The following is a 21,890-nucleotide window of genomic DNA, read 5'->3' as shown; positions in this document are numbered from 1 at the left end:
GATACACAGGCAGTCTGATTATCACAAGACAGTTTACACATACTTATGTAGTAAATTTACATTCCATTGTTAAACATATAAACTTACATGTCCTGTTGAACCCTGAACAGAATATATATATGTCATCCTCTTGGCTTATTTTGTATACATAGACAGTCAATGAAGGTTTAACTGCAGGCATTTGACAAGTTTCTTTGATGGTTGGTTTGGTCCCGGCTGAAATTCAAGTAGCAGTACTTTCTAATATATGTCAATCGAAATTCATACATACATCTGTCTACATTATGTACATGTATATTGTACATTTATGACAATAATTATAGGTATTTGCATGGCCAGACATTTGACAATCTGTATGAACTGCAGCTATTCATGCCTTTCACAGGGTGTTTTGTTCTAAAGAAAGCAAATACTAGCATTTTAGAACGGAATTTCTATATTTGGGGAGAACCATTTGATTTGTTGGGAAGGGGGGGGGTGGCTAGAGAAAATGGGTATGGCAGCAAATTTTTCCCCCACCACTGTGACAGCAATTTATTATCTATTTTCTGTCATTACTGGACATTAAAACATTACTGGATCAATTTGTTTTTTCTTCCTCTTCACCTGCCAACAATTTTTTCCCCAAAATCCTCCAGCCCCTCCCCCAGAAATCAAATGGTTCTCCCCTTGACATTCTTTTCAAGTGTTGCACGTTTGTTGTTTTTTAAGGTGTTCATGTTGAATGCAGTCCAGTGTATATTGAGTGATGGTCACATCACTGAACAAGGTTACATTAGAATATAAACCAATGTACATTTATATACTTACAAAGGTTGCCTCAGCTTCATCATTTGTTTATGATTAGATAAAATATTATGTACATATAATAAAAAATAGCAACAGATGTTACGTGTGAAGTTATGTAATTTCATTTATTAGCCTCTGCATGCATGCATCTGTTAACCAACCAACAGAATGCTATTACACGTTTTACTCAGGTGTGTACTTAGGTGTTGGAGGTTATAGGGGATTGGACACGATGGCAGGCACTGCTGAAATTTCAAATCAAGGATTGAAACTAAAGGTTGAAACGTTCTGGACAAAGGGCTATTAGCATTACTGATGAAAGAGATGTGTTTGTACTCTCTAGTGTATTTGCTGTAGTCTATAAGGATGAGGATTTTGGCTCCAACAACTTCTTAAAAGCCTTTTTTTGAAAGTGTACCACAATTTTAACAAACAAGTACATACCAGTTCTTTCACAAAAATCATAAAGCTGTTAGTCTTAATGTGTTCCTAATGTACCATGGTAGCATAGAAGCATACATGTGCATGCAAGCAGATAATGGTGAACGAATTCCACAAATTCCAGTCACCTACATGTAACAGCCTTTTACACTGTGGTGATATTGGCTGGCTTCATGGTCAGGAGGTGGAACTCAAAACCTGACCTCACCCAATGATATCAAAATGCACAGTGACTAGAATTTGCATAGGAAATCTGAAATGGCGTTGTGGCCTTGCATTGCCCTGACAACACATCCAAGCAGCAGTTTTTACAAAACATTGTGGAGGCATGATGAAGAGTCTTTGTCAACTTCGGTGTATGAAGAATTTTTCTTGCTTTGCCTACGACATAATGTAGGTCAGGGAGTGTGACCTAGATCTGGCAACAGTGAAGTTGGTCTCATAACTATTTTGTTTCTTGGAATGTAACACATGATGCACATGCATGCAGAGTGGGAGTGACAGATTTTCATGTAGGCTTGAAACTAACATGTACTCACAGCGACCATCTGTGTATATTGGAACAAATCATAGACTGGCTGTGTCTTTGAACAAATCTATGCGTATGTATCTTCACCAACCTAATATCACTGTGTCAACTTTGAAATGCTGATTAAGTTTTAATACCTGCACAGAAGTGTTAATGTTGCTGATTGCTGTGCTGAATGTGGTTGAAATCAAGATTTTAATCAAGTAAAGTGTAGATGTACTGTTAGACACACTGATTCAAGAAGTGACAGTCTACATTGTACTTCTAATCAGGAAAGCTGTTGTAAGGATTACTCTAGTGACAGTTTTATCAGGAAAGATTGTTGCTAAATGTCCTTGACTTAAAACCATGGCACTGATAGAATGTTGATTTTTGCTATAGCTTGTGTCACTCTGATTTAATTCTATAGTTAGTGAAAGTAAATATTTTTCTCAACACTTCATCATCCCGCTATAGAGCCCCGCATATACGGTACATGTACTGCAACACAGGACCGCGACTGTAATATACTACACTGCGTGTTTGTACAAAAATCAGGGTTTTGACTCCAATATGTATTGTTGTGTAGCTTTTAATAGATTAAATATCTGATTGTACACTTATAGTACAGTACATTGACATGGCTAAGTCTTGTGTTAGAAAGCTGCATTAGCTGATGTGATGTTCTAGTAATAGTACTGGTATGTCACCCATGGCCGATATATGTTGCAACACACTTTTGAGGAGACAGGAGGCAAAATCTTTAAAACAAAATGAATGATCTGAAATCCGGCAAATTAACAGCACATTGTAGCACTATAGAGTTCAATGTTCAGTACATGTATGTACCATTCTGCACCTCTTGATCCTAATTATGCTGCGCTTTCTCTACTCCAATTCAACTTTGTGACCTTTATAGTACAACTTCACCTCAATCTGTCCTGGGAAATCTGTAAGTTAGTGAGCTGTGTTCATATATTATCTCTAATGGTTGAAGTTTTGTGAACCTCCTTCCATCAACTTGCAATCAACACACATGGATAATTAATTTCAGTATGGTGCCTATTCTGATACAGCAGAACGATTACAGCACACGGTGTGGACTACATGTAGCTGGTAGCCATACTGTTTAAATGAAAAGCCTAAAACTGACTCACTTCTAAAGTTCAAGCCCTAGTCTCAGTGTGCAACCAACTGTACATGTACATGTATGTCAATTGGAATTTGATGCTCTGAAAGGGCAATGCATATTGGAACTTCTGCAACTCATAAGAACTTGTACTACCTGTTGAGCTGCATGTGATTTTCACACAGGTTGAAATTTTCGTAAAAGTCAATACTTTGCAGTATAAAAATGGATTGGCTGCAACATTTCATTCTTTTGCTGCGTTGCCAAATTGCTTCACAAAGTGCTAGAGATTTCCCATGATTCATTGTGATTTGTACCCAAGGAGATTTTTCAGTGAAGTCTACAATATCTCTTATGTGTTGACAAATTTTCAAAATAGTTACATAGTATATAAATTCTGAAAACATTCTACATATTCTTTTAAAAAAGCAAGATAAGTTTTCTCAATTTCACCAGAATGATTGGAAAATATGTTTGACGAGGGGGGAGATAGCATTTTGTAAAATTTTTCCATCACTGTCATCCTCACCTATACAGATTGTAGTATAAGTTAATAAGGAAAAACAGGGAGACCTGTTGGGTATCAACCAAAAGATATTGATTTTTTTCAAATGAATATGACTAAAGACACTTACATGTTAACTTTTCTCAGAAAATGACCACTTCAGTTTTTCATAACTTGGTAGTGATGCATATGCAGTCTTGTCATTTTTATGTCAGTTTCAGAAGAAAATCTTGTCAGCTAGCAGAGAGATTCTGCTGTGCCTATTCCAAAGCTGTTATCAACATATATAGCATAGCAGAGCAGCATTCACCATACACATGTACATCCAATTTAGTGTTGGCTGTCACCATAATTTATCAGACACACTGTCTCAAGTTCCATCCTATCCACTACTGTTACTTGTCGCATGTGTTTACTATTGTCTATCATCAAAGCAGTACTGGTCTCACAACTGAAGTTTTTAACTTTGGCATGATTTTCTAAAGAAAACTTGAAATCATATTCTTTCACAATTAAGAATAAACTCTGAAATCAGAGGTCATTGACAAATTTTTGTTCTAGAGAAAAAAATCACCTACATGTAAAATTCAGTTCATAATGGCGGCTCTTCTCTGCATTAACTGAAATGGGAAAAAAAGTAAATTTTGATTATAATAATGGTATGGCGGAATTAAGGCCTTTTATCTACCATCAAATCACTGTGCAGTCTCTTTGACGTTGGTTGCTTGGAATTCTGGTAAGAAAAGGAGGTAAACAGTGTTCAGTGATCCCCTGTAATTGCAGGGGTGTGTGTGGGCGTGTCAAACTTTGGTTGAGTTCCTGCACACACTGTGCCTGCAGGTCTGCTACATGTATACCCAATACTTGTCCGACAAGTTTTGACCTAGCTATCAGGAAGATAAAATTTAGACTTCAATTTTTAATGGTGATGTCTGCTTTGGCAAGAACAGTGAAACATTCTTCAGGCAAATGAGAAATGACAGCTTGGTGATATTGATGGAGATGCTGTCTGACCAGTGACTTCTTTATAGTCATGCTTGCAATTAAAGGGGACTGAGTTATGTCCTGGACTTGTTGAAACCACAGTGACTAAAAAATTGTAAATTATGATACACTGTGAACACACAGTACTTAGATAGAAGATGAGATGACTGTAGTGTACATGTATGGTAAGATTTGTTTAACAAATTTATTAAATGGTGTGGCCTGACCTTCAAGTAGCAGATGACAGATGAATTTGTGACAGCAAACCAGTACTCTGAGAACTGACAAGTATTCTTCAGAAAATGTGGCCTGGGAATAAGAATATTATACACTGTCCCAAGAGAATTGTGGGCTGAAAATATCACATTCATTTCCATTCATCCAATTACAAATTCCTCATGAGACTGATCTGCCCATAGTGGCTGTGACATGTGATAGATACTACATGGCTGCCCTATTGTACCCAATGGTCTTAACCAATGATACTGCTCTTCCTATATTTTCAGAAGATATCAATTGGATAACAATTCAGATATTTTTGTACTGATTTTGAAATTACTTAATAATTCACTTTTATTCTCTGATTTATATCAAGAGAAAAATTGCTACAGCATAGATTACGGTGGTATTTCAATTGGACTAAAGTCTTACAAGTATGTTTAATGTTTAATGTTTTCAGCTTTTGATCATAACTAGAAATATTTGTTTTGCATAGTTTTTGTTGCACAGTCCTTAAGTGTTTTGAATGTGTCTCAAATACATTTTAGATTGTGCACGTAGCTGATTTAATAAAGCTATCATGATGGGAAATGATTCATTTAATAGTTTTGTTTTTCAACGTTTTCCATCGTTGTTTTGCTGTTCTTACAAGCAAGTTTTTCACGCCTACTTACATCTTTATAAGGTCAATTTTGGATGGAAAGAGGTTTTCCATACAGTACATTTATATTACAGCGTGGAGCTAGCTCCATGATTACAGTGTTTGATTGAAGGGAAGTTGAAATACAATACAGTTTAAGTGTCTACTAGGCGAGTGTATAACACCATAATCTGTAGTTTCATGAGTTTTGCACAGACGTGTTCATGTTGACTGTCAGCAAAACACCAAAATGTTCAATAAAACAAGGCATTTTTGAACATGATACAGGTCAGCGATACATTCTTTGATGTTTGATGACAACATTGTAGAGGTCAGTCATGCTGCGGCGCAGCACTGGTAGTAGACTGTGTGTTTGCATGTTTACTTGAAATAAATAATGTCTGCCCAAGCATAGTATACATGTACCGGTACGTACAGGTATATGATATAACAGTTGAAATTGACTGCTTTCAGTGTGTACAAGTCCACTGAACTTTCTGAGTTCTCTGTTTTGCGTGTTTCATTGATGCAGTATCTATCATCTAATCCAGATGACACTCTTCAATAATTTTCTTCTCTTTCCTACATTCTCTTTCCTACACTATAATATAATTCTCAAATTTCTTAATTGCTATTATGAAGTTAGAAGTTTCCAAGCACAGTCATATTGCTTCCTCATTCTGGTTATAAAAAGTCTTCTTTTTTCTTTATGACATTCAACTGATTACTGCCGTTCCTTGTAAACAGAGGTCCACACTCACCATTGATATTAAACAATAAGTTTAGGCCAAACCATGGTGGTGAAAGGGTCAATTGAGAGATCAGTTGGTGCAGTATGATGTCTGCAAAAGTATATTCTTTATGCTTGGTGGGTGTAGACATTTAAGCTCTTTCCAATTCAACACAACTTCATTGTTGTGACTCGCACGGCAAATACCTTGTTGTGACTGCAAACTAAGGAAATCCATAGACTCCATGGTAGAGCCAGTCTTAATAGTGAAAGCTGTTTATCAACCATTTCATATTCATACTGCTCTCAATGTGAAAATTTCTATAGAATTGATGTAAAGTTTAAAGTTGCCCCCTCATGATTTCTGGCATTGATACATGCATGTACATTTGTTACTTGAATACAGTGAGTTTTTTATGTCACAGACATATATCTACCGGTAGTAGTGATCAAGACACTTGACGATATTGTTCATGTGTTTACTTTATAATGTACCAGAGCAAACTATAACTTCACCATTCAATGGCCAATAGTGTTTGCCAGTAGATTGGTTACCATAGTGACGAAATTCTGAAAGCATATGTCAGCCACTTGCTTTGAAGTGGTCCTTTTCGGTTGCCATATTGGCACCAGATTTTTGAGATTAAGACAAAAATCAGAGTAGCTATCAACAGGCCAGACATAACAAGCTAAACAAGATGATATATTAGGAGTGATTACTAACTCTCAAAGGACATAGTTCACTGTGTTGAGGAGACAACTGAATGGACAAATTAATCAAGTAGATATTCCAGCCACTGCATCGACGTGACAGCATTTTGCTTTTCTCTGAAAAAGATTCATTTTGACTGCTGAAGATGTTAATACATCAACCTATCCTGTGATGATATGATTCATGTGTACCGTATATGTCATGTAACTCACAGACTGGTGTTCAATGATTTGTCATGATTGAAGTGCATGAAGAAACATTTACAAATGTTTGTAACAACTTGCCAAAATTGGGATTGCAGGTTTTATTACAGAAAAAACTTTATACCTAGCACATCAAATACAGATTAAAACTTTATTAAAATATTTTTACACCGCAATTGATAGCACTGTCATGTGAGTGTGGGCATAGGTCAACGACCTCTGTGTGAGATATTTACTGACAGCACAGCACAGCACAACACTGTAAGGTCATTTGTCTAGGCATTTGCATTCATGTTTTCAGTCTGCAACTTTAAGAGTATAGAAAGTCACTACATCTACTTCATCATTACTATCTCACTTAAAAATTGTGATATGTCGATCATCAGGAGTACCCTGGTTTGTAACACTTTTATTCATTTCTGTAGCATTTGTGTTGCAGTAACCTACACTTCTGTCGATGTTTGAATTTTATGGATATGAAATTTTCACTGTCTGCTCTGTGAACGTTGACTTTTGGAAAAGATGATTAAACTGACACCTCTATGTCATCAGGAGTACCCTGGTTGTTTAACTTTTGTATTCATTTCTGTAGCTTTTGTGTTGCAGTATTTAAATCTATCACTTCCATTGATGTTTGAATTTTATGGATATGAAATTTTCACTGTCTGCTCTGTTGACTTTTAGAAACGATGATTGATCTGATGCCCTAATGTCTCACATTTTCTATGCTCAAAAATTTCTCAGGCATCTGAAACCTTTCATGGATGTTTATTCTTTAATGACAAAAATGCCTGAAAAAAAAGTTAGATAGGCATATTACATTCACTGTTCTGAACTGAAATTTTCCATCATTCAAATAAATATGCATATAACTATATAAGGCAAGATTAGCATGAACTTGACAATTTTAGTGTGACCTATATTTTTCATTGCAGTTACATCCATTGGGTAGATAATTGGGATGGGTTAGATTTTCTTCTGTCAGATGTGCTTGGTTTGGACTTGATTTATGAGAAACTGAGAAATATTATCGTGTGCATGTACTGTGCGATGTTTTCATTTCATTTCATTGATGCATTCTGTGTGGATTTTCATGCATTAAAGGTAGAACGCGCCTCGGGACAGATATTTGGACTCTCAAACTTTTACGATGCTTTTCTGATCTACCACTTGTAGGGTTCATTTTAAAGCTCATGATGAAAGAAAACCTTTTAATGGCTTAATTGGCTTAGCTTTTTGAAATTTGAAAATTTTACTTTTCTCCATAGGGTTAACACAGGGATGGCAGCCATTTTGAATTTCAAATATCAGTAAATCTTGGGTTATTTATTTCTCTAGTACCGAAATTTTCACGGTGACCCCCGATTTTCATTCTTGATTTTAAAAGAGAACGGTTGAAAGATTCCTTGAGGAAAGTTTGAGCAAAAGTTGAAGTCTTTCACTTTTGAGGCACATACTACCTTAAACAGACATCAAAGATGAAAAAAATACTACATCACAAATACATAATTAAAAGCTAGAGAAATTATGAGCATGAAACTATTATATAAAATACAAAATAAAAGCCAGTCTGTTATTAAATAACTAGAATTTAGGTACAGTAAATTAGGGTAAGTAAAATCAAGACTAAACATGTCAAGACTCAGAGAGATTTGAATTGGCTTGTTACAAGAAAAATATTTTATCATTTACTGTTAAAGAGAGAGGAATAAAGTACAGTGCCAGTATATCATCATTTAAAATGTTATTTTTGCAAAACAAACCAGCTGAGTTACTTTAATTGACTGTGAAAATTCATCAATGAAAAGTTACGAGAACATTAGGAACATGTTGCTCTCAATTTTAAAACGTTAAGAGGCTATAAACTTTAAATTCATGATGTACATGTGACTTTAGAACTGAGGATTTGTCATTATGAAAAGGTTAAGGGTATTGTTGGAATGGAAATTACCAAGATAGCACATCTGTTGTTGCTGAAGCTGAATTTATTTTTGAGGCATGTTCCATTTAGCTTTGTCCTGTGTATTAAATACACTTTTTTGTTCCTTATCCAAAGTTGTTTCAGAAGGTTAACTTGTCAGGACATATCTGTTACGTTTGTTATATCTAATGTCATTTTCTGCGATTGAATTAGTCCAGACTGGAATTCATTTGTCAACAACAAAATTGCATGCATCAGGTTGTATCAGCAAGGGTAATGAAATACATGACTACACATCACTATCCTGATTTCCACACAGGATTATGAAATAAACTGTTTTAAAGCTTACTTGCAAGAGCAAGTTTGAGCAGAATTTAAGTTCATAAATTTTCACTTTTAAGGTACATATACAGTATATGCAACCTGTATAGCTAGTTAAGCATAGCAACCTGCCCAGTCACCAAGAGAAGGTAGATATCGTTAGAATTGTGTTATAGAGAATGAACATCACTGTTAGATTGTACAGTGAATTTACTTGTGTGTTTGTTGTCTATTCTTATCTCCAGCATGTACTAGTGATGAATTCCGCTGTGATGACGGTCTGTGCATTCCAAGTGGCTGGCGATGTGATGCTGAAGATGACTGCCTAGATGGATCTGATGAACTGGGCTGTGGTAAGTCTTTGGATGAGATGGAAAACAACTAGCATTGAGCTTGTCAGCATGTACAGCATTCACTCAAAGCTAAACTAAATGAGAAACTACTGTGTGTATTTGAATGTACTTGTATACCGGTACATGTGTGATTACACTGGTATATATGTATAGAAAATCTTGGTACCTGTGTGCACATTCCACTGGATGCATGATCATATTACCCAGTGTGTACACTGTGTACCTTAAAAATAATATGATCACCTTTGTATATTTCAAATATATGTCATTTTTAGAATTTTGTTAAAAAACAAAATAAATTTACTGGCAGCATGAAGTCTATCGGCTAAACACAAAAGCTGGATACCTATTAAGCTAACTATAGTCCCGCAATTGAAATTTGTTGTAAAATGATGAGGAGACCCACACATTGCCATATGGTACAAGAATGTCAAAGCAGAAACTTGCTTATGATGATGGGATTATGAATTGAAATATATTATTGATATACTGCAATCAAGAAGTATTGATACAACATGCACATTATGCGAATTGGAGAATAAAAAACTTATTTTTAGCTTGTATATGCACCAAACTTACAAGTTTCCTGTCAAGGAAGTAAAGTTCGAAAGAGCATAAACATTGAAACTAAAATCTGGTGAGAGTGTTTACAACTAATGTTTCTCATATCAGGACAATAATCGGACTAATGATTGTGTTTGTGTGTGAAACTTTGAATTATTGTTACTCCCACTGTACAGATGAAATAATGTTTTGATTCAGACACACAGTGTGATCAACATTTCATGAATTCACAATGAACACCCACTGAGTTTGTTGATATGTCAGGACGGCCATTAGGGATCAATAATTTCAATGTTGTCATAGTAACTACTCGTTTCATTTCCTGAAAGGTAAATTACTGTCATAATGTTGGATTGTACTGTAGAGAGTAAATTACTGCTGTGAAAATCAAACACTGGCATCTTGAGCAACTTAAACAACCGGGAAAAATTGAACAAATGTATTTATCTTTTTAAAATAGGATGGACATTCAAGGTGATAGAGATATCTGCAAAGTTTCAAAGCAAATGCACAGAATAGATGAAATAAATTGTTCAATCATGTTTTTTGTGGAATGTTCAGAGTAAAGATTGAGTATATCACAGCCTTTATGTTATATTTTGTGTTACAGCATATGGAACATGTGGGAATGATCAATTTACATGTATAACATCAGGGAGATGTATTCCACCAGAATGGGTGTGTGATGGGGAAAATGATTGTGGTGTTGGCGATGGTTCTGATGAGAATCAAGACTGCCGTAAGTACATCTACATGTACATGTATACTTTGCCATTGATGAAAGGGAATGCTGGGACAATATAGTTATTTTCTGATTTTCAATCTTCCAGGAAGAGTGTCGCTGCATTAAAATATGGGAAATGACTGTACTGTCTGATGGAATGGGTTAGAAATGGAAATGTGCTATACAAGGTTTTAAAATGTCAAAAGTTTTAGGGGGTTGTGAAAAAGTAAAAATTGAAAACTACAAATTGGCATTTTGAGGTATTTTCTGTTTATGAATAAAGGACACATCAATCATTTAAGGGAAACAGTCATTGGAACTGCACCTGTGCGAGTTTCTGGTTTACAAACAATGTATTTCGTGCATGATATCTAGATACACCTCATCATCATAGCTGCAACATTTAAATTATACGATCTAGATTATGACAGACATGTTTTAACTTTCATCAATCATCATGCATCGATCGTATGGGTCCCATGTGAACTTTGAGCGCAGTTCCAACGCCTGTATCCCTTAAATTGTTGTGACAGAACACTTACAAAGGAACAAAACTTTTTTCAAGATGTGCAAACAAATCTTTTCAATCTAAGTTCTAACCAGAGTGGCATGATAGCATACAGTTATATACTCTGAGGGTTTCTAGTTTCATTGTAACAATCTTTAAGCGGATTATTCAGAATGTCAGTGTAATACTCTATGTATTGAAACACCTAGCTACAGAATTACATCAGATCGTCTTAGTTCCGTATCAAATTTATGAATAAATAAATTAATTAATAAATGAATGAATAGATAAATAAATAAATCATTAGACAATCTTAATTAAAATAATAAAATTTATAATTAAACTAGATAGTTGCAATTACAAAAAATAGATAAATAAATAAATAAATAAATAGGCACAGAGTCTTAATTAACAATCATCTTTATAAATAAATTAATAAATAAATAGAGAAAGAAAAAAGAAATAAGTGAATGTAAAAATATGATGTAAAGGTGAGATTATTTTTAATCTACTATGCTATATTTTTGTACATTATATGGTAGAAGTTGTAATATCTTACAATAAATGCAGACAATGTAAGTTGGTTCAAGTAATTATTGAGAAACAAGTCTCTTTTTAATGATCACCACAATGCACCTGTTTCCAGCTGTTAAATAAGAATTCCCAGGTGAGGTTTTGCTTTCTGAGCCATTACACTACATGGAAAAAATGTGTCGTTGATTGATATGCCTATACGTGACATGTGAGACCCTGAAATGTAACATGTTTCATTAAAAATAAATGTCTCTGTGGTCTGCTTCCTTAATGCCAGGACATGATGCGTGAGTAGCTGTGTGGTATTTGCTTTCATGATCGTCAGTTTTCAGGAAGACAATAATTTAAGCAAAACAGCCTAGTATTATAGGTTGAATAAGTTGTTTTTTGTATTCATTTTGACAACATACTGGTACATCATGATGTGTAATATTGTTAGTTAATTTTCAAAGTTCTGATTGTACATGCCCTGTCATTTAATTCATCACTTAATATATTAGATGATAATCTACATGTAGTTATTTCTCTATTTATGTCTTGTGGTATTTCATAATAAGGATTGCATTTCTGGTTAATTTACAGCACCTATGACATGCAGTAGTGTTCAGTTTCAATGTTCCAACGGTAACTGCATTCCACTGGCATATAGATGTGATCATGAAAGCGATTGTGGTGACACGTCTGATGAAACTGGCTGCTGTGAGTAACCTGTACTGTAATTTATCTCAAATATATGTACACCTTTGTGGCTGTAAGCTACGTAATTTTGCTTTTTAGCTACTATAGACTATAGTCTATAGAAGCTATTGGGATGGGTATCCGTCCGGCGTCCGTCGTCAGTCTGTATGTATGTATGTATGTATGTATGTATGTATGTATGTCCGTTTGTGAGGCGTCCGTCCACTCAAATATCTTGAGAACCGCAGTACTTACTGATTTGATATTTGTTGTGTAGATTAAAAATACGATTTTGAGAAACTATTTTTTTTAATTTTTTGATATTGTTGAAAATAGGCAAATTAATGCCAAAAAAGGTGTTTTTGGTAAAAAATCTTCTTCTTCATAACCGCTGGTCAGACAGCTTTGTTATTTGGTATACAGGTCCCTAGGGGTAACCCAACTTAGACTTGTTCAAATTGTGATGAAATATGCAAATCTGTATTTTTAAGGAATTTTTTTGTCATTTTTGGTCAAAATTTGACTTACATTGTATGTAATTCTTGTACTGTATAAACCCTATCAATTCACCCAGAAAAAAAATAATTAATATGATTTTAAATAATTGATTTAATTAGGAAATCATCAAAGCCAAAATAATTTTAGTGTAGAATTATCAGAAAGTTCAACTTTTTTTGACAGTTCATAGTGAAATGCTTACCATCTTGGAGGATTAAAACATGTAAAGGCAACTTTCCTGAATCCCAACTTTGACATATTCTGAACCGTCATTTATTGTGCCCTGTATGTTATCTAAAAGAAATTGCTCAAAATAGTCAATAGAGATAGAGATAGAGATAGAGATAGAGAAAGTTCTAATTTCCATTTATGGTTGACCTGGTAAGGATAAAATAAAATTACTTTTTGAGGAAAAAAATAGAGTGGTCAATTAAAAGAGTGGTCAAAGTGATAGGGTTTTTATGGTAAAGCTGGGCTGTATAAAGATTCCTCATGTGCTATTTATAGCAATTATGCAATCTGTGTAAACAGTGCAATGAAAGTGTAACATGATTCCTTATAATGCTTTTGATGACCTTGAACTTCTTAAGTTTCAAACCTTTGTCTCTTCAGTGTGCTTTCTCTGAGTATGTACAGTCTCAACTTATTAAACAGAACTCACAATGTTAATCAAAGATATCCACCTTCTTCATCAATACATGTGTCACAAAAGGTTATTCTCTACATAACTCAACAGAGCTCTGTCAACTGTTGAGTTGCTTGTTCTTTCAAAACCGCTGGTCAGACAGCTTTAATATTTAGTTTACTTGTCCGTAGGATGACCTTATTGAGATAATTTCATACAGTCAGGAAATACTTAATTTTGTATCCATGTCTATAGTAGCTTCAGGGACTTTGGCCCTATGTTTGTAAACATTTTAACATCCATATTCAGTAATTGTCCCTGCAGTTGTATGTGGATCTCTCAAAACCAATAAAAAACAAATAATATTTTGGAGAATTTGCAATCTAATGGCTGAGTAAATTGTATTTGTCATTTGGACTCATGTAATTTTAATGAAAATTAACAACATGAGAAAGACATAAAAACTGTTCAATCTTCCCAATTAAATTGAAATTCCCAGTTCATCAATTGTATCACAGTATTTCAAATTACTGTGTGTTTGTATTCTGCTCACTTGTATAGCAATATATTTGAATGAAATTTAATAGTCTAAGCCAAGAAATTTAATTCTCATAAGGATTGAATTTCTGTTGCTCAATTTACCGGTATTTCAAGTCTAAGAGATAAGAATAACTATACAGTATGTTTTGAAGTATTATTACGTTTTTTGTTTCCATGGTTACAGCATACCCTGACTGCGCTGATACTGATATTCAGTGTAATGATGGTTCATGTGTTGCCAGTGATAGACGTTGTGATGGAGTCATTGACTGTAGAGATGGAACTGATGAAGTCAACTGTACCACAGGTATTGATTACAGTGATATTCTCAAATGATCCTGGAGCATTTGACCTCAGAAAGGTAGAAATGTTCATAGACAACGTGGGCAGCAAGTAGATATTTCCATTATTTACCAACCTGTGAATTTACCCTGGCGTGTTGCATTACTTGTTTTGTGAAGAAAATCTGTGAAATATTATATTTCTGGTCTCATCTTGAGATGGCAGTGCCATCAATGTCAAAAGAAGGAAATAATGGTTGAATTATAATATTATGTTACAAGATGGTGAATGCATACAATTCAAAATAATGGATTAGTTTTTTGTATCGTAATTGTAATTTGCCACTGACTGCATGCAGTACTCATAGGTTCTGATAGTATGCCATTTAGACCATATCCTGCAAAGGCATGTCTACTTCTGATGTCATACTGTACTTCAAATCAGTCTTTCATCATTGCGTGTATGTCATATGTCACACGTTTATCAATGCAGAGCTCTATGTCTTATCTCAGGTGAATCACGATGCATGTTATCGGAGTTTGCATGTAGCGATGGAGTTTGCCTTCCAAAGGCAATGCGCTGTGACCATCAGACGGACTGTGTAGATGGATCTGATGAAAGTGACTGTGGTATGTACAATCAATACTAGCCATGTAGTAACAGTGTAGTACTCTGCATAATTTATGCAAATACAATAATTACAATAAATTTATTGTACCAATGTACAGTTCATAAGATACTTAAAATGCTTTTCATTTGCTGAACCCATGTGTCCATGGTTTTTGAACACTTTGTAAATGATTTACTAAGCTCTATATCTTTGGCTCATAGATAATTAGAAAAATAGACTTTTCTCTCAGAGAGATTTGTGAAATGCCAGTGTCTGATATAAAAACTAGAAAACTGAGTTCTATACTCTTCAGTTTGTCCCTCTTTAGCTGAAACAGTTACGATCAATTAATGTAAACTGAGTCTTGAAGAAGCATGTCAGTGAATAGGTTCATTGACACTATTTGTCATCCACTTACTCCTGCTAATGAAAGTGCCGTTGCTAAAATTTAATTTTACATTTTGTATATTGACAGAGTATTCAAGCTGTTCAGGTTATCAATTTACCTGTGAGAATCAGAAGTGTATTTCTCTAGAGTGGGTTTGTGATGGCCAAGATGATTGTTTTGATGGCTCTGATGAGAAAGGCTGTGGTAAGTCAATGTGAACATTGTGTCATTCTATTGTCCATGTTTTATCATTTCCCCCAAATTTTCACATTTTTCCTGGATTTGTTGTGAGAAATGGAAGTTGATATTTTTGGAGAATTTTAGATTTATACTCTTTTGCAGAAAAGTTTTGCAATTATAGTTTTGCATTATATCTGCCACCATACTTAACTGCTTCTCATTATAAGTGAAGAGTTTCATTTGAAAGGAGTAAATTAGAGAAGGGCTTTGTCCAAACATTTCAGAAGTAATTGCAAAAATCAAGAAAGAGTTTGAAGTATGACAATTAAAGACTTCAAAACAGTCCCACTGTTTGTTTGTGTGATGAAATGTGTAATATTATTGCTAGTTGTCAAAACTTACATGATCCCTATTGGCATCCAGACACTTTGATTACATCAAGTTGTCAAAAGGTAGTAAAAGAAGATTCTGTGGAGATCAAGTTCAAATGATGCACAATAACTATTCTAGATTTGAATGTTTTGAACAAATATGGAAATCTATTTTTGGTATCACTTTATGTTGCTAGGACAACAGACCATGACCTGTCCACCTAGACAGTGGGCGTGTCCATCTTCAGGGACATGCATTGAGATAACTAAGCTATGTAATAGAGTTCCAGACTGTGAGAATGGAGAAGATGAGAGTGCTGGAAATAGAGTTTGTAGTAAGTGACAATTTCATGTTTTATCTCTGCTGTACTAAAACACTTTCATGTACAATTTGTTTCATATAGTTACTGCTTGTCATTTGACGGATAATGTGAACTGAACAAGTGTTGAAGGAAAAAAGCAATAGTTTTCTGATCTTTTTCACTGAAGTCAAAAAGAACATCCGTCATGAATTCAAATCAAGTCAAAACACAATATGATTATGTGCCACTTATAACATCAGTGTTCTTTCAACAGATGCGTTTTGTTTTCATCTTCACAGCCCTGATCCAAAATTTGTTTACCAAGGTTGGGTCTTACTCTGTGGGAGAGATGTATATACTGTATGACCGAGGTCTGCAAAATGCTTATCAGGGTTTTATAATATATCTTATTTAATACTAAATATGCTGTACATAAAATACAGACAACTATTTTCCAATACTCAAAGATGGACAAGGCTTAAGGATTTCATGTTTTTGACAAAACATCACATCTCTTTTAACTAATCAGTACACAGCAACAAGATACACGTGTAACCATGGGGTATCACTAACTGTGGTACAGCCAATTGTTTTTAAATGTTCTGCTGGACCATTGTATTGTGAAGTAGGGGTGGTTTGGTTGAATGAATTTGATCTCCTGTTATATGTCATCATTTGATTTAAATTGTTCAAATTATCTTTGATTAGGTATGGACAGATGTGGAATGTTGAGTTGTGAGTTCCAGTGTCAAGCGTCTCCAAGTGGTGGAGTGTGTTTCTGTGACCCTGGCTATACACTCAATGCAGACAACAGAACTTGTACAGGTTAGTTCTCAAACACATCAAATTCTTGACAGCAAGACATAGAAATAAACTTCTGTATGTGTCTTTTGATCAAGAAGCCCAGATATAGCCATGTTTAGGAATATGTTCAAATGATTGACAAGTACACTATGGGAGTCTCAGATTAATCTAAGGACAGATAGCATTGAGAAAATTATTAAAAAAAATCTATATGCAAATGTACTATGTCTTCATGTAGCAATACCACAAAATGACCAGCAAAGATGTGTGTGTCATTCGGATGCTTTCAGTCAGTTAGTTGTACCTGCTGACATGTTTTCTCGCTTCATTTTTAATAGCATTCAATCATTAATGAGAGAAAATTACAAGACAAGCCCTAAAATATGTTCCTCGTATACTGCATATAGTCTTGAATAAAAATCTATGGAATGATCACTGAATGAAAGACACTGGAAAAAATGAAATAAATAAATGAACAAGTTGAGCCTGTATGTGAACCAACATACTGTGGCTTTCCAGTTATATCTATCTCACAAATTTCAACTTTTGTCTTTCCATTTCACAGATTACGATGAATGTGCAGTGTGGGGTACCTGTGAACAGCTGTGTGAAAATCTGCCGGGAACTCACAAGTGTAGTTGCAGTGATGGGTTTCTATTAGAAAATCACAAACATTGCAAAGCTACAGGTAAGCTAAAGTTATCTTTCAGTATTGAACGTTTTATCCTCATCACTAATGGAGTAGGTGTACCCTCTGACATGAATTTTTGTTCTGTTTTTTTTTTAACAACAGGAGAGCCAGTAAAATTGTTGTACTCCACAGTCAGTTCCATAATGAGTTCAAACAAGGAGGGCACCAACATACAGACCATGGTCACATCTGAAAATATTGTTGGACTTGATTACCACTATGAAAAACAGAAGATATTTTGGACTGACAACAGCCATGACAAAGTAAATCAATTTATTTCCATATTTTGTATTATCTTGTCCTTTTGTTTGTGGAATATCTCACACTGGAGTGGCCTCTGGCATGTTGTGTTTGTTTCGCTAGTCCTTCAAGCCTAATTAGTCCCCACGGACACCGTCCGGGGGGACTTATAGGTTTGGTCATGTCCGTGCGTGCGTCCGTGCGTGCGTGTGTCCGTCCGTGCGTCCGTCCGTTCACGCAGATATCTCAGAGACGCCTGGAGCGATTTCGTTCAAACTTGGTACAAGGATAGTACCCTACCTCATACAGATGCACATCGATTTGTTTCACAATGCGATCAAATTTGGCCGTGTTAGAGGACTTTTTAGTTTTCACCTCCATAGACTCCCATGTATAAGGCAGTCCATAGACTCCCATGTATAAGGCAGTCCATAGACTTCCATGTATAAGGCAGTCCATAGACTCCCATGTATAAGGCAGTCCATAGACTCCCATGTATAAGGCAGTCCATAGACTCCCATGTATAAGGCAGTCCATAGACTCCCATGTATAAGGCCAAGAAAAATAAAAATTTAGTTTCTCATCGTATTCATATTGCAAAAAGGATGCAGTTACACAGTTTTTAGTCCCCACAGATGAAGTCCAGGGGGCTTATAGATTGGGTCATGTCAGTCCGTGAGTCCATCCATTAGTCCATCCGTTCACGCAGATATCTCAGACACTTTGACAAAATGTCACGTGACCTCGATGACCTTTGACCTCAAATATACATATTTGTCCATAACTCAGTAACCACAAGTCCTAAACCTTTCATATATGGTATGATGGGACACCCTATGACACCACATATTGTACCTCATTAATTATGCACATATCTAATTTTGAGCGAGCCAATAGAGCTAGAGGTCTGATTTTTGGTATATATGGATAACTTAGCAGTACAAGTTTTTGACAAAATGTCACGTGACCTCGGTGACCTTTGACCTCAAATATACATATTTGTCCATAACTCAGTAACCACAAGTGCTACACCCTTCATATTTGGTATGATGGGGGACACCTTATGACGCCACATATTGTACCTCATTAATTATGTGCATATCTAATTTTGAGCAAGCAAATAGAGCTAGAGGTCTGATTTTTGGTATATAGGGATAACTTAGCAATACAATTATTTTGACAAAATGTCACATGACCTCGATGACCTTTGACCTCAAATATACATATTTGTCCATAACTCAGTAATCACAAGTGCTACACCCTTCATGTATGGTATGATGGAACAGCTTATGACGCCACATATTGTACCTCATTAATTATTTGCATATCTAATTTTGAGCAAGCAAATAGAGCTTGAGGTCTGATTTTTGGCATATAGGGATAACTTAGCAATACAATTTTTTTGACAAAATGTCATGTGACCTCGGTGACCTTTGACCTCAAATATACATATTTGTCCATAACTCAGTAACCACAAGTGCTACACCCTTCATATATGGTATGATGGGACACCTTATGACGCCACATATTGTACCTCATTAGTTATGTGCATATCTAATTTTGAGCGAGTCAATAGCGCTAGAGGTCTGATTTTTGGTATATAGGAATAACTTAGCAATATATATTATGCATATATCTAATTCTGAGCAAACCCATAGAGCTGGATGTCTGTCATACATATGCACATAGATTTGTTCTATGATACGATCCAATAAGGCCGCCATGTGGCCATTTTATTACGATTCTTTCATGTCCTGAACTACGCTCAGACATGTATCAAGCGAATTTATTCAAAAGTATTTTTATCACAGACCTAATGAAGAGGACTCTATCCTCTCTGAGGACCTGTAATCAAAGTACCCATTAACAAGTGGGGACTGTGTCATCAACGATGACTTGTTAACTGTAACTTTTGGCATGTTTTCTGTTATTTTCATTCTTTTTGCAAAAACCATCTTATTGTTCCATCCCCGAAATGTTTCATTTTTATCTGTCAATAGGTTGTGAGTATAATGTTCAATCTTATTGATGACAAATTAATAATGGTCCAAAACAATAATTCGTTCATCAATACCATTGCATGAAGTATTGTGTATAGTGTCTGGTATTTGCAGGGAGGGTAACTTTGGATTTCTACATTTAGGAAGAACAAGATGAATATGTATTTATTGCCTTGAAGGCAAATAATTCAAATATTACCAAAAGTTAAGCCATACCAAAAGTTACAGCCATTGTTGCTTTAATATAAGGCACTATTCATGTTGAATACAAGTACTATACAAAAGTTATTAGTATGTGCAAATCAAAAATATTCAGTCATCCATATATTTACAAATTTTTGCCCCTTTGAATACATAATGTTGATTTTTCTTCATCGTTAAATAAGTGTTTTCCATCTTTCCTTCAGGTATACTCTGCGAACATGGATGGCTCCAATGACAAGTTGTTGTTGATCTTGGCCTTCAAATTCCAGAGAATGTCGCTGTGGACTGGATTGGGGATAAGCTGTACATTGTAGAGAGTCAGGCGATAGGCTTGATGTGTGCAACCTGAATGGGTCGTTGAGGGCGCCCTTAATCACTGAGGGGCTTGACCAGCCCAGGGGTATAGGGTTGGATCCTACTGAAGGGTGAGTGTTTTCCCTTTGTGACCACAACCCTTCACAGAGCTATCAGGCAAATAAAGTTACTTTTGAGATCCTTCAAAGCATTATGGCATTTGAAGACACACTCTGGCAAATCTATTCAATATCAAGAGATACTTTTTGGTGCTTATCACAGGAAATTTATTAATTAAGTGCTTAATATAACTTGAGCAGTTTTAAATAATGCTAAGTTATATAAAAACAGAAAGTTGACCCATTTTGACACCAGTACTGTTGTTGCCTTGCTACTAATCTTCTGGAGGCCATAGTGTACTGTACCATTCTCATGTGAAGGCCAATTCTCATTTAATTACAAGTATCTATCACATATTGAAAAGGAATGAGGGATAGCTTGAAGTGATTTTAGGCAACGAGATGTATTAGAATCACATTTCTCCTTTGTTGTGTTCTCATTGGCCAGAATATTGCAGGGAGTGATCCATTGCATGAATAAACACAAGCATGAAAACGTAACTATCTGGTTTGATTATAGGGTGAACCACGGATAAAACTCATCGGAATCAAAATTATGGATCTTTGATAATATTATATTTGTTTCCTTCCACTTTAAGGTATCTGTTCCTCAGTGACTGGGGAAGCACCCCCGCCATCATGAGGGCTTACATGGATGGCTCCAACATAGTCCAACTAGTTACAGACAAGATTTTATGGCCAAATGCACTGACGGTTGATATTGCTTCCAAAAGAGTTTTTTGGGCTGATGGTAGGTTAGACTATGTGGACAGTGTGACCTACAATGGACAGTATCGGTAAGTAAACAATCACACTATTGTTTCAGTTATTCATTCAAAATTTATTTTTGTCTCATTGGTAAATTTGCAAGGTGATTGTATTGTGTGATGGGTACCTGGTAGGACAGTGGTTGTAATGTGTGCGTTTAGCTCTGCTGCGCTTGTTGGCTGCACATGTGAGCTGTTGTTTGCTCCCCAGGGTGTTGAGTGGTATCATATTAGGTCCAGTGACCAGGGGTAATAATAATTGTAAAACGCCTTGATCACAAGTACTTGTGGATATGTGCGCTATATAAGAACCTATTATTATTATGATTTATGCAAGACAAATTTCTATCAAAGACTGGTAGAATGCCCTGACAACCTTTCTTAGAATCAAAAGGTGACTCACAACAACAGCGTATTCTGTGTGACTCAGGAGGTTTGATCAGACGAAGTGAAATTATGAGGTAAATATATTGTCATGACAGTTGGTACGTGTAGGTCTATTGTAGTTCTGC

General features: G+C 35.4%; 1 protein-coding gene across 1 annotated transcript in view; it reads left to right on the top strand.

The window, feature by feature from the left end:
• The window catches only part of LOC139144518 (low-density lipoprotein receptor-related protein 2-like), a 166,290-nt gene that overhangs the window by 32,300 nt on the left and 112,100 nt on the right, over positions 1-21,890 (top strand). The window contains 14 exon segments of the mRNA XM_070715216.1: positions 9,348-9,455; positions 10,630-10,758; positions 12,368-12,484; positions 14,311-14,433; positions 14,921-15,037; positions 15,494-15,610; positions 16,155-16,292; positions 16,968-17,084; positions 17,629-17,751; positions 17,857-18,017; positions 19,995-20,001; positions 20,438-20,512; positions 20,515-20,623; positions 21,211-21,408. Coding sequence (XP_070571317.1) covers positions 9,348-9,455; positions 10,630-10,758; positions 12,368-12,484; positions 14,311-14,433; positions 14,921-15,037; positions 15,494-15,610; positions 16,155-16,292; positions 16,968-17,084; positions 17,629-17,751; positions 17,857-18,017; positions 19,995-20,001; positions 20,438-20,512; positions 20,515-20,623; positions 21,211-21,408 — 1,639 coding nt within the window.

Source organism: Ptychodera flava, chromosome 11, assembly GCF_041260155.1.
Source record: "Ptychodera flava strain L36383 chromosome 11, AS_Pfla_20210202, whole genome shotgun sequence".
In the NCBI taxonomy this organism is placed as follows: domain Eukaryota; kingdom Metazoa; phylum Hemichordata; class Enteropneusta; family Ptychoderidae; genus Ptychodera; species Ptychodera flava.
Note: the sequence above shows the minus strand (reverse complement) of the source record. Positions and strands in the feature narration are given on the sequence as shown.